Source organism: Phoenix dactylifera, chromosome 5, assembly GCF_051530095.1.
Source record: "Phoenix dactylifera cultivar Ajwa chromosome 5, Ajwa_hap1_PhDact_Kaust_v1.1, whole genome shotgun sequence".
Lineage (NCBI taxonomy): Eukaryota > Viridiplantae > Streptophyta > Magnoliopsida > Arecales > Arecaceae > Phoenix > Phoenix dactylifera.
In genome coordinates this window covers 22,826,322-22,841,061 of record NC_143194.1, presented here as the reverse complement: position 1 = coordinate 22,841,061, position 14,740 = coordinate 22,826,322, and the positions used below count along the sequence as shown (strand labels likewise).

Here is a 14,740-nt window from a genome sequence, read left to right as displayed (position 1 = left end):
TAAATTTTTAAATTTATTCAAAAGCAGTCTTACAAAATTTCAAATAACATATGCTTACGTAAGTCAAATACTTTAATCAATCTAACTAAAGGACCAATAACTGAAGGAATCGTCGGAAAATCTAACGCACTCCTCAATCCCGTGAGATCAAGCCTCTAGATCTGAAAAATGGAGAAAATAGAATAATGAGCTACACTAGCCCAGTAAGCAACAAAATACCCCAAAGTGGGGTCAGAGCATATCAGATCAAAATACAGGATAATGTCTGGAATAAATCATAAATAACATCATTTTGTTGTTTCCAAAATATATTATCATTTTTTCAAAAACTCTTATACCAGAATCTCAACATAATAGGCTACGGCCACGTAACCCAGTGGCATGGGTTGCACAGAGTGCCAGAAACCACTATTGTTAGTCACCGGTGGAAACGGTGTCCAGAAACCACTATTCTAATCACCGGTGGCGCGGTGTCGAAACCGGTTCCTCACAGATTACAAGTCGACAGGTCCAACGTATAATCCCCATTGGCGGGGCCAGAACAGAACAGAACAGATCATAGCCATGCTGAGAATACATATATATAAAAACATATTTCATAAATTTTCCAGTCATAGTTTACGGATTTCAGAGCATAATTTTCAAATGAAATTTAACATGCCAGACCCATTTTACTAAATACAAAACATATTTCAGAATTTAATCTATTTATCAAATAATTTAAAAATCACACTTGAAGTATTAAGTTACTTACCTCTCCTCGCTTAATTCCTACTTCAGGTAGGCGGATCAGGTTCACCTGTTAACATTTAATTAATTTCTTTATAAATTTCAGAGCTAAGCAAACCAAAAGTAATACTATTGGACATGGCCCAACAGGGCTCAGAGTTGGCCCATAATGGGCATGGCCCGATAGGGCCCATATCGGACACGGCCCAATTGACCCGCATAGATCCAGCCCAATAGGGCCCCCAAAGTTGGTCTCTAATGGATTATTTATGCATTGCAGGGGCTAATACTTAATTACAGGGTACTGTTTTATAATAAAACTTTAGTAGAGGGACCAATCGAATACATTTGGGGACTCTTATGTAATAATCTTTCTTATAGGGATCAAACATAACTTATAGAAGACCCTTTTATGAAATAACATACTGTCAAGGGCTTAACTGCAAAATTCTATTTATTGGCCAAATGAGTTCGGGTTTCGGGTTCGAGTTCGGGTTCGGATTCGGGTTCGGTTTAAAGCAGGGCCCAAGTTGGGCCCACCGTGAACTGGGCCCAAGTTGGGCCCACCATGAACTGGGCCCAATCTTGGCCCAGTTCGGCCCATAACGGGCCTTCTTCCTTCCCAATCTCCCCACGGACAGGGGAGATGGAAAATAAGGGAGGAAGGGGGGGCCGGCCTAGGTGGCCGGACAGTGGCCCGGCCGGCGGCTCGCGGGGGACACGGCCGTCGGTAGGGCGGTCGTGGCCGGTGGCAGAGTGCCACGGCGTCTCGGCCGTAGAGGGAGGATCCGAGGATGACCTCGGTTTGGGGCTTGAACAGAAAAAAAACATGAAATACAGGGCAAGAGAAGGCTTACCGGCGGTCAACGGAGGCGGCAGATCCCGGCTGTAGGTGGCTCGATCCGGCGGCTAGCAGCGGCAACGGCGGTGGGGTTTCCAACGGCCAAACTAGATCGAAAAACTGGGGAATAAGAAAATCAAAGGAGCTTAGCTCCCGGGGTGGCTGAACTCGATTGAAGTGGCGCACACGGTGACCGGAGAAGAAGGAGAAGCAGGGAAGAGAGGGGGGGAGGAGAGAAAGTGCTCGATGGAGGATCCAAGGGAGGAGGAAAGGGGGTTTTATAACCCCATTTCAACAGCTCTCCGCCGCAAAAATCGCGGCAGTGGGGCGAAATCAACGGCCGCTCGTGCGGCCATGGGGTGGCCGCGGGGCTGCCGCGTAACGCCCGCGGCGCCCCGCCCTCGCTGCACCCGAAGAAGCCGGAGGGGATCGCATCTGCGATCCCCTGCTCTGGCCTCTTCCAAAAAAAGAAGACGGGGCTGAAGTCGGCTGGGGTTGCCGACTTCATCCCGTATCTCACATTCTCTTTCCCTTAAAAAAATTTCGTCCTTGAAATTTAAGAGATCTAGGCCTTTCAGATGCTCAGCCCATTGAGTAATATAAATCCAAGATCTCATTTTCCTCGATCAAAATCAGTGTGATAGATAGCTTTGGATCAACTATCAAAAATTTCATAAAACTCGCAAGATTAACACTAGATAAGTGACTGACTAAAATCTCATATTGAAATTATCATCTTGATGCATGTTCACTCGAGATTGGATCAGGATCGATTCACAACAGGATTGATTAAAATTAGTTGTGTTTGGGATAGAATTTGAAATGAAATAGATCTCATACACTTATCATGGTAGTGTGCTGATCCCTCAAAGGATGATGACCAACCTTGGAGTCAAATCATTAAATGGCTAGAAATGTAATTCACAAAATGAACATGTACTGACGATCATTAGATAGCAACGGTCCATCTCAAAAATGATTTGCATCAAATCACAAGAGCAGGTCTGGAAAGGCAAAGTATTGATACCATGATTCAATATGCTACAAAGCTTTTAACTTAAACTTATAAATTATAAGATGGGAGCAAATAATGCATGGTTTATTCAGATACTTAGCAAATTAGACCATATTTAGTCAACAATCAACTAACCCGAGTCATGATACGCTCAAATTATTATTATTATTATTATTTTCTTAGCATACCCAAAAATAGCAAATTCTATCCAAGAGATAACATAATCATATCATGATTGACCTGAGAATCAATAGTATACACCTTCCCTTATTAACAAAATCTTTCATTATTGAACAACATAGTCTTTCATAATAACATGTTACCAAAACACAGTCAATATTTTTAACCAGTTTAAATTGACTCAGTCCATCATACTTTCGCTGCGCAACTCTGATCAATATTCTCCAAAATTTCTTAATGATCCAAGATCATCAACATTTTTTTTTTTATAATATCCAAGCAAAATTTTATCCTTGCTTTCCAAGTACACTAGGTCATGATTAACCCTTGAGATAGTTGTCGTATTTGTACTATCATATAATCAAGTAATCATATTCTAGATCCAAATTTGAACTAAGCTAATTCTAGTTTCCCTTGACAATTCCATTATACAAGTTAATATTTATTCTAAGCTTTGATAATTAAAAGATTCTAGATTAACTTACTTAGGAGCTTACTTAATCATCCTGAATCTTTTCTTTTAGGCTAAACTTATTTGGGCCTCTCATGAAATCCCACTTGCATTTCTCATATGGTGACACAAAATCCACAATCAACTCATAGCCTTGATTAATAAATATTTAACTCACACAAATCTAATAATCTGGTTCAAAGATTTATAAGAAATTCCTCCAAGATATAAGCTCTATGATTTTACATTGAGATCAATTCCTTAAATAAGTAAAATATTTTTTATTTGCAATACTGCAACATTTCGGAATCTTGTAAACTACTAGACTTAGAGAATCTATTCAAAACACCACAAACTCATTAACTATTTCATCCCTTTAGTAATAGTTCCCATTTTTTTTAATATATATATTGCAGATAAAAGAATCTACTAATAACACAATGATATCCATATTGATCAAAATCAAAAACACTATACTTTCCAACGAAATTTTTCATTAACAAGAAAAACCATCAAGAACTTTTCCAAATCAAAGAGGTCCTATCTTCGACCAACCCAAAAACATTTTAATCCACCAATATTCTCAAGATTTACTAATTGACTTTTCATCAAAATATCAATCTTAATTGTTTCAAGTCTCAAGTAGAGCCAAATAAGAACTCTTAAGTCTCATCCCCAAGTATATTTTCCTTCTATATACGAGCTCCATGCATGATCCACATACAGATTTCAATGAATATTTTCTAGTCCAAGCTTTAAACATCTTTTTATAGATGAATCTTAAATTGCTACCAAAATAATTAACTTCAACTAGAAGCAATATCCATAGTGCCTGATATCAAGTTAAACTTCCAAAATAATTACATTGCACGATAATATCTCATGATTAATATTCCTTCACTTAATTTAGTCAAAATCTAATTAATCATTGAAATACAAATTGCTCTACCAAGAAAACTCTCAGAATAACTTATTCACACTTTGGTTACAGCCATAATTAGGTTGCATTTTAGCATTTCAAAATTCTGGTAAAATAACATAAATTTATCAATAACAAAAGCAAATAAATACCTTCGTCTAATGGCCTAATGTCTGCCCATCTCTCAAACTTTCCGACGAATTCTAAAGATCCTAAAACTTAAGCTCCATCCGACTATTTCAAACACAATCCCTAGAAATCTGAAATCTGAGCTCTGATACCATTTGTAACAACCCAGGATCTCACCCAAAATGGCTAGCCGGAAGGTATTATTTGGGTTCCTTGATCCTGTATAAGTACCCAAGATCTACCCAGCGAATAACCGATGTGGGACTAAACACACGCCCGCACGGGTCCTCACAAAGAACTCGGAAAGAAAACTCAAAATTTGAGTGTTTTCTTGCTCGTTCTTCGATGGAACTCAAAGAAAGAGGATGTGGGATCTTAAATAGGCCAAGATCTCTTGTTTTCCGGTGTTTGGATCGCCCTGAAGCACTAGGTTTCATGCTTGATCGGGATCGGATGAGGGGAGGAAAGAGACTCCCAGCCGAAGTCTTCTCCTCTCTCACGTGCCACACATGCGATTTTTGAGCCTGGCCTCTTTGGGCCAGCGTAATCACGATCGGATGAGGGAAGGAAGGAGACACCCAGTCGAAGTCTTCCTCCTCCTCTCTCACTTCACTTGCTGCGCATATGAGTCTTGGGCCTGTGCTCTTGGCCCGGGCCAATAGCTTTTGGGCTGCTACAGAATATACTGATGTGTAGGATCGTAAGTATGATTTCTAACATCCCAAGTTTTCTGTAAGTATGTATAATAGGAACTCCAGTGATGGCTGGCTAGCTCCGCGCTGCCGTTCGGCTTCGCTACAAAATGTGCGATCTGCGTCATCCAACTGTTCTTCTGAGAATATACATCATGAGGTACGATTTTTTTTTTCTTCTTTCCACCTTTGATGTTTAAGGCCAGTGAGTGCCGGGAAATTGCTCATCTTTTATTATTCTTCGTAAGTTTCCTTATGTGCAGTACTTTCCAAGGCTGACCGAACTTTAATTTTTCTTTAGAAAATAGAAAATATAAAATAAAAAAAAAAACCTTCAGGTCTAAGTGTGGCCCAAAGTCTGAAAAAAACTTTCAGACCGAGTGCAGATAGAGGCATGACCCGGCACAGCCTCCTTGTCAATGTGGGTGCTAACGAAGGGAGAGATCTCGTTGGGGAAAGAAGGGCAGAGAAATGAGGAGAGGGTGGTGTTGAAGGGGAAGCCCTCAAAGTTTGAAAGGATCCCAGAAGTCGAAGCTCCATTAATTGAATATAGGGTTGGGATGAGCCTCGAACCAGGTTTCGATTTGGTTCTCGGTGGGCATCGAACCTGATTTGGTGCTTACTTTTTGAGTCCAATCTGCGCTCGGGCTTAGGGACAGGCCCAGGCCAGACAACGCATTGATCCGATCGGATCCAAATTCCTTCATGCCTTATTCTTCGTCGAGCCTAGCTTATGGCCCGATACAATGTCCGAATCCACTTTCGGCCCTTCCACGCTTTCCATGCACGGAGTGGGGCAAGACTTTAACATCGAGATTCCTGGTTCATAATCAACTTACTATGTGGAGCTTGCAATGGGAAGGCTGCAACGTCCTCATCTCTAGTCCCCAGGATCATCACATAACCCTCAGCCGTACATCACCTTCTTTCATCTCGTAAACTCCGAATCTGCGTTGGCAGAAGTAATGGAACGGTAATGATGATGTCTTTTTTCAGGAAATTCTGTGCCAGTCAGCGGTTGCCACTGTTCTTCTCTCTTCATCTAAACAATATATAGTCATATGCACATAGGCACATGCATGCAAGCATCCATATGTACTCACGTACATACATATGTACGTAGCTATGATATACATACATGCATACTTACAAAAAACTGCTGTAGTCAGCTTTTTTTTTAAAAAAAAAGAAAAGAAAAGAAAAAGAGAATTGTTAGAGTAACAAAATTCTTCTCTCCCTTCTTCTTCGCTAGTTTCTCTCACCAAAATCTAGCTCTCATTTCTAGAGATCTCCGTCTTCTAACCCTTAAACCTTCAAATATTTTTGGTGATGGGAAGCGAACAAGAGGAAAGAGGAATAAAAATGGATCACTTAACCGTGAAGAATGGTGTACTTGTGGTCTTACAAGACAAAGACCACCAGAGAAACCCCACGGACGTGGAGCTGACACCGCTGGGTTCGGATGGAGAAAAAGGTTAAGAGAGGAAGAGAGAGAGGAAAGATTCTCTCAAAAAATAAGAGGGCACGTTTGAAGAACTGGAAACCCAATTATTTTGGACAAGTTGTGAGATTGATATGAAAAGATTGCTAGTCCCAGTCTTGAGATCCTTGGTTTTGGAAAGAAAAAAAAAATCTGTCTAAATCTGATTATTTCACATGAGTTCTTGTGAATTAGTGGGTATACGTTAGTGGTTTGACAGATGTCTTAAAGATTCTCACTTCTCTCTCTTTCCCCCCTCTAACTAGGATATGAGGAGGGTTGGCCAAAACCAGGATCAAGGTTGGATAGACCATAGGTCACTGGTATCCAACCCCAAATCATTTTATTAACTCAACCAATTGACACTCTCGCATTTGTTCCAAATTTTAGCATTCATTATTTCGTTCCAACATATTTACATAACCTCGGGCTACTAGCTAAAGGTGACTATTACATTCACTATAATGGTAAACGATGGTTTTAAAAGAGGTCTACCATTCGAGAATGGTAGCATTATTGAAACCTCAATTCGTGCATTACGGAGCTCTTTGTGAAATTAACAGCCAAACCCAAATATATTTCATAACTCTTTTGCAAAATTTCCTATCTCAAGTCTCTGAACTCTATATACAGTAATCGAGGAACAGTTCAAATCCTATAAACTAATGGAATGGTTGATAACAAAACAAGGACATTTTGGCTGTTATAGACAAGATCATATTTCTACTTATAATATAGTAATATAAATGTAGTAGTAAGAAAAATATTACAACCTATTAACAATTACAAAGTCAACAAAAGCCTACAACGATCGTTGCACGTTATTACAAGATACGATGTAGGCAAATTGTTGTTAGATTACTCACCTATAATACTTAACTAATATTGGTATGTATCCAAATAATGATACAATAGAAATATTAACATAAAAAATTGTGTAAGTATTAGAGAATTTTCTCAAGTGTTCTTTTTTATAAAAACAAAAAAGAAAAATTTCTATTTGAGCCTATCAATGTCAATAGACTTAGCAAGTATTTAGGAACCATGCACATGCCCGGATCCTGTTTCCTCATTGCTCGAGCACAATGTTTTAGAAATGCCAGTGTTGGGGCTGGAAGCCCAAAAAGAAAGAAAAATAAAGAAAGAACGGAAGAAATAGATGAAAACTATTGCTTTTGGAGGACAGTTTGATGTTTCTCGTTCCAAAAGTCCTGTCTTCGATATAACTTGTGAACGAGGCACCAACAACCCAACCACCTCTTTCTCATCTCTCTCATTGAGGCAACGGAGTTTAATATCTCCTTGAAAAAAAAAAACTTATCTTAACCTCGTGAGGAGTTCACGGGGAACAGTTGAACCCGATACACAAGGTCATATTATAGAAATAAGGCTTTATATTTTTAATCCCTCTTTCTGGTGAACAAATCACTTTAATCTTCACCCACATTTGTTTACGACCCGCATAATATAAAAGAATTCCTTCTTTTTACAAGATAAGATCCACATAGTAAATTTAGAGGATAAGACATACATGCCATTGTATCCTTTTATTATTGATTATATGACCATAAGGAATGTTTAATGTAGTTTTGAAACATTTTGGTGATTATTGAAATGGCAAATTCTCTAACATAATATTTTCTTCCCTCTTGAAGATATATATACTTGATTTGATGAAGGTGGTAACATGTTATGCATTTTGTGTCCATTAATATTGGGTTGAGATAGTATCGCAAAGTAAAATTATCATCCACTTACATAAATAATAAGCATGAACCCTATACAGTGCGTATATAGTATTGCAGTGCCGTGCGACTGTCGATATCTATCGAACAAGATAATCTATGAGCATGTGTTGTATCGTATACGGTGTCCATTATTTAATGGCCGTCTATTTTTTGACGGTGGCCACCCATAGATGTATAGTATTCTGCAAACCGGATCCCGGTTGAAGAATAATATATGAAACAGCAAGGTAGTTGCCACACAAATCCATGGAAGGGGCTCATTCAGCCAGTCAAACCATCCCGTTCCAACTTACCTAAATCCCCTTACTTAAACTTATATTTTTACCGTGAAGCCTTGCAGCTTTGATTTAATATCCATTTTCTACATTCTAAGCCTTTTTGTCTTTGACTTCCTCTTATTCCAAACTACCCTTCATATACTGAAATTTCAAGATTTTACCACAGATAGGGACCCCTCCCATAAAGAGCCCTGCAGGATGCGTGAGGCATGATCCTAACCCCACCATCCCCTTCCCTTCCACCCTCTTTTCTCTTCTCATTTCCTCCCATGCTTTTCCTCTCCTCTTTAGCTCAAAGAACAACAAATAAGAAGAAAAATACGAGCAGTACTCTTGCTTGATCTTTCCTCTTCTTCTCTTGGAAATGAGATGGGGAGCAAAGGAGCTGCGTCATCGCCATCGTCGGCCGTCTGTTGTATGTGCGGCGATCACGGGCTGCGGCAAGAGCTCTTTCGATGCAAGGTCTGCCTTGTTAGGTCTCAGCACAAGTAAGATTCGAAATCCATTCTCTTGTTACGACTATAGAGCTACATCCGAGTTATTGCTATCAAAATCACAATTAGCAAGCCTTTTCCCATCAGTTTGGTTAGGTTAGGTTCTGCGAGTCCTCATCTCCAACTTATCTTTTTTACTTGTTCTATGAAACTAGAGCAACTCGGCAATCATCATTAAAATCATAATCAGCAAGCCTTGTTCCCATTAATTTGGTCTTGGTTTTATGAGTGTCTTTGTGATTATTCTATGAGTTCAGAGGTATTTGTCAATCACAAGCGAAATCGTGGCTGACTGCAGCCTTATTTCCATCAATTTGTCGTAGGTGTTAAAAAGTGTTCGATCCGACTTATCTTGTGGTTTTATTCCGTAAATCTAGAGCTATCTCAAGGATCTCGACAATCATAATCAAAATTTTATAGCCTGCAAGCCTTATTCGCGTCGATCTGGAATGAGATATAAGAGTGTCGTCCAACTGATCATCTTCTATTAATCTATGATTCTAAAGCAAACTTAAAGAACCATAATGAAAAACCATGACCTTTTAATTCCTATTTCCATCAACTAGGCATAGGTTTTGCTAGTTCTTCCATACACGTTTTCTATGGTTATTCTATGAATCCATAGAAAAATAATCATAATCAACCCAATGATCAACAAGCCCTTGCCCCATCAATTTGGTACCGGCCGTTTCAGAGACAGCAAATATCCAACTTAGGCTCATAGTAAGTTGATATAACTAGAGTCAATTAATAATCCTTAGCATGTATATGATCAGTCTAAGTTCGATTAAATGGAATTAAGGGATCATTGATCGATTTATTTTTCTCGTCAACGTATGAATTAAGATTCATTACGTAGTTTAGCCTTCTATTGTCGTCGACAATCTGTCTAGTATCAACAATCCATTATCTCATCATCTTAAAAAAGAACAAGGTAGAATTAACATTGACCATGTTAACCATAATAGCCTTCACCTTGAAGAGAAACAAGGTGCGTTTTGCAGCCATATCATCAAATTGATAACAGCTCTCTGACAATGATGATACCTTTTCATTGTAATTGTTCGACCAGATACTGCAGTAATCTCTATCCGAAAGCCGAATCCTACCGAGCATGCAACTGGTGTCTGAGGGAGGAAGGAGGGAAGCCTCTCTCAAAGGAAGCCACCACGGATCATAACAGCTCAATCTCTTCAGCTTCTACTAATGCTGACAATAGCAGTGCCGGTGGTGGCTCGGGAGGAAAGATCCATCGAGGGGCTTTTTCACCACAGCTTAACAAGCCTATCAAGAAACAAAGATCGCTGGATCGACCGGCGCCGGATGCAACTGACCGGATGCGCTCGGAAGAGATCTCACCAAGCTCGGGAAGGGGAAGGCAGGTCTTCAGAGGAAAAGTCCGGAGGTATAAGCTCTTGGAAGAGGTCTCTAGTTAATCCTCCCCTTATATATGTAAGTTAAAAGTTAAATAACTCTTCTTCCACGAACTTGAGACCATCTGAGATGAATGAAGTGCATGTTTTCGACTCTTCTTTTCATGAGTAGGCAAAGAGAGAGAGAGAGAGAGAGGAAGGTTTCCTGTAGTTTCTGACTGTAGCGGTCGTGCATTTTGCTGATAACCGAGAACTAATCCTCCATCATACAGTTGTAGCCTTCTCGGAGACTCCAATAATCCAGCTATGTCGCAATTTTTTGATGACTGTAGTAGTAGCTTTTTACTAAGGTTTTTACTATGTCGCAATTTCATACGCTGACCTGCAATTGAACCTATGACCTTTCACGTCTCTCGAGAGAAGGAAATCTGATCGTCGAACAACTATCGTCCGATCCATGGAACTCGTTCATATACTTACTCAAGTTGGAGTCCTCCTCCGATCCACATGCACATACATTTAAAATACTACGTACGTACGTACAGCATGATCCTTGTATGAGTAAGACCCATTTTACGGTCTACCCACAGGTGATGTAAAAATCCTTCTTTCTGTTCATTAAAAGTGATGGAGATGATGATGGTGAGGAAAGGAGGGCAACTCCGGCCCCACCACACGACATGAAAGGACGAGGAAGTTGTGGTGAATGATGTGCCCAAGTACAGACATCTGATGACTGAAACAGTACAGGGGCCACAGTTTGGTACGATGGTATGTCGCTTGTGGGGAGCCAGCTTCGACCGGCCCATGTGTGTGGGGCCGATGATGGCAAGCGTTAGGTAGGACGGGATGAATCGAAGCCCTCCGAGCTGGTAACAGTTCATATGCCGTCCTGGTGACCGCGGGCCATGGAGGTGGAGGAAAGGGTGTTTGGTGGTCGCTGAAGAGATTCGAAGATTTCTGGTAAGTTGGAGGCTGGTAGTTTCCAGGTTGGAAGGAGGCCGCCGAATCACACCAAAGGTTAGATGTCGGATGAACCAAGATTTCGTTAATTAAATAGTCAATCTCAAGATCCAAGTGCAATAAAATTTAAAATAAAGCAAAAGAAAGAAGCATAGACTTGATGTGTATATTTGGTTTGTTGGGAGCTAGATACAGGCCAGATCCATGCCTCCATATTAGAAGTCTTTTGGTATTCGTCAAAACTCAGGAGAGGGTTTGCCTACCTATGGACCCAAGTCTGGCATGACATATTAGAAGTCTTTTGGTACTGACCTGAAAGTCAGCTTGCAGGGTTCGGTTCGAGGGAGTTATGTTCCTGCCATTATTTTCAAAATTAAATTAATAAATTTCCATCACAATTCATGGCAAGAAGAAACTTATTTTTTTTTCCCTCTTGGAGTGGAGTGTCGCAACCTAAACTTTTATCCTAAAAAGCTAGCCATAAAATATTATTTGAGTTTATTTACCATATATAAGGTGAGACCAAATATAGCTTGCACAGATCCTCACATATTTTTTTCGTTTAAGCTTCAGTGTCTTTATCAGGTTAAAAATTCAGATTTATTCAAATCTAATCACTACCACTGCGATCGGCTCCTGATCAGCCTCAATGGGCCTATGATGCAGTGTCTTCTAGTTTACATATGTTATTGGCCGGATTCACTTTGATAACATTTATTGCAACCTATAAGCTCACTCGAAAAGGCTAGTTGAAAAGTATCAGTTGGATTCTCAAAAATTTAAACTCCACCTCATTTTTCTTGATGATGAATGAGAGCCCTCGATAGATTTAAGCCGCATGATGGAGTAGATTTTGGAAATATCAACATTGACAACTACTAATGGCGGGAACCATTCTTATGTCACAAGGTCTATGCCCAAGGCTGAGCTTAGTACCGCTCGTGAGGGACTTCATGCTGCAATCACATATATGCAAGGGAGCTATCAGGATTGCTCTTGAAGATGACTAGATGACACTGATCGCCTGGACTAATGATGGGGGTGACTCAGCTGATCCCTTTCTTAGAGTCATTCACAAGCAATCAATCTAACAAGATTTTCCTGCAGCCATATATTGAGGGAAGGGAACTGGTAGATTACTTTGCCAACCTTGCTTCTTTCGACCGTTCGATATACTGGGCCAGTAACTATACTCCTCATCTTGTACTTCTGTCCCAAGATAATAGTGCTGGTTGTGTGTTTCAAGGGGAAATCAAAATCCTCTAAACCATAACAGAGGCAAGATTTTGTCAATTAACTAGTTAGCATTTTACATAAGCTCAGTGCCGACTCGAGCCTTAGGCGACCGAGGCGGTCGCCTAAGGCCCCCGGTCGAGGGAAGGCCCCCACCCAGCCACGGCTCAATTTTTTTATTATTATTATTGCTCCATTAATGGCGCTATAGCAGATGGGGAGTGGGCTTAGGCGACGGATGTGAAAGGCTAAGCTGGGACTGGGAGTGAGCGGTGGCGTCTGGCAGATGGGGATTGACGACGGGTGACGGCTACCGGGCTCCGCCCGTACGCCGCTACAGCCTGCAGTGCGTCCCTTCGGCCAACGTCGAGTCGTCGACAAGCAACGGGCGGGCAACGTCGAGTCGTCGACAAGCAACGCGCAACGCAACGGCCAAGTCCAACGGGCATTTCCTCCCCGGCTCCCCCCTTCTCTCCCCCCTTCTCTGCCCATCTGCTGCGGCCCGCCTGCGGCCTGCCTTTTTAATGCCGGAACCTTCTCCGGTTCTCGGCAGAATCGGCTTGCAAAGCGCAAAACGGCCAAAGAATCGATTTTAACTTTTAAGCTCGGCTCTCAGTCCTCTCCAGCTCTCCTCGCCGACGTCGCCGTCCTCGGCTCCGAGCTCCGGTCCACTGTGAGTCCGGGCAATCCGTGCTGCCTCCTCCTCGGCTCCGAGCTCCGGCCTCCTCAGCTCCGGGCCTCCGGCCTCCCGTCCTCTCCTCGCCGAATCGCCGTCCTCGGCTCCTCCGACCTCCGGGCTCCGCGGTGACCGAGGCGGCGAGGCCTCCCGACTTTCGACTCCGAGTCTCCGACTTCCTCCTCGGCTCTTCCGAGTCTCCGACCTCCTCCCAAGTCCTGGCCCAGGGAAGGCCCCCACCCACGGTCCTCCGCCGCTCCGACCTCCTCCCATCCTCTCCTCAGCTCCTCCGTCGCTTCGGCCTCCTTGGGGTTCCCGGTTCCCGACCTCCTCCCACTTCCCAAATCCCAAGTTCTCGGTTCGGCGGTTCCCACTGATCCCAGTTCCCACTTCCCACTGATCCCGGTTCGGCGAATCGGCGGGTCACTGTGAGTGTGAGGTAGGTGAGTTAGTAAGTAACTGTTAGTTACTTAGTTTATTAATTAATTTTTGGTCCAATTAATTTTTATTTAGTCAAGTAATTAATTTAGAATTGGTTATTTTTTAGTCCAATTGTAGATTTGTTGTGACTTCAGCGGTTCGGCACTATTCGGCCTCTTCTCGCCGTCGAGTTCGGAACTATTCCACCTCTTCTCAACACAATTAAGTTCGACACTACTTGTCGGAATCCGAGTTTGTTTTTCTTGACACAATTAAGTTTTATTATTTTTAACTTTTTTATATTTTGATTTGTTTGTGGTGTTTTTTTAATTGCTTAGTTTGATAATATTATTTATAGATTAAAATATCTTATAGAAAATATGACTGTGGGTATGAAAAACTCAAAAAAAAAGAAAAATCGATAAACTCATTCAATCTCAAAAAGAAGCTCTAGATAGATTTGTTGTTACAAACAAACATAACACTACATCAAATTCAACTCAAGAATTAGCAATAGAACAGGCACCCGAAATAAAGTTAAAAAATGAGATTGCTAGTGAAATAATATCTAGTAAAGAACACAATAAAAAATCAGATGGAGATAGGATAAATAAGAAAAAAGATTGTGAAACTAGTTCTATTCCTACAAATTTATATGATCCTGGTCAATAGAAAATGATTGATACAAAATTTAGAGATCTAATAGTGGAAAGAGGTCCAATTAGGGATTATGATTTTCATTTTCCTAAAGATGAAAACAATAGACACTTCTCTACGATATATTATATTCGTAAGTTATCTAATGGTGAAAAACATGATAGAAAATGGTTAGTGTATTCGAAAGATTTGGATAAAGTATATTGTTTTTGCTGTAAATTATTTGATTCAAAGTCTAGCACGAGTCAATTAGTCAATGAAGGAAGTAGGGATTGGAAAAATCTAGGTATCAAGCTTAAAAGTCATGAAACAACTAATGAACATATCATTAGCATGAATAGATGGATTGATTTAGAAGTGAGATTGCTAAAAAATAATACAATTGATAAAAGTCTCCAAGAACAAATAAACCAAGAGAAGGATCATTGGAAAAAAGTTCTATTTAGAATTATTGTTGTCGTA

The 14,740-nt window shown here is 40.8% G+C and overlaps 1 protein-coding gene across 1 annotated transcript; it reads left to right on the top strand.

Moving 5' to 3' along the window:
* Positions 1 to 8,679: 8,679 nt before the first annotated feature.
* On the top strand, positions 8,680 to 10,494 carry LOC103711006 (uncharacterized). The gene is made up of 2 exons (XM_008796971.5): positions 8,680 to 8,950; positions 10,029 to 10,494. Exons 1-2 carry the CDS (start codon positions 8,832 to 8,834, stop codon positions 10,390 to 10,392), a joined length of 483 nt encoding a protein of 160 aa, XP_008795193.1. The 5' UTR covers positions 8,680 to 8,831; the 3' UTR covers positions 10,393 to 10,494.
* Positions 10,495 to 14,740: the final 4,246 nt, after the last annotated feature.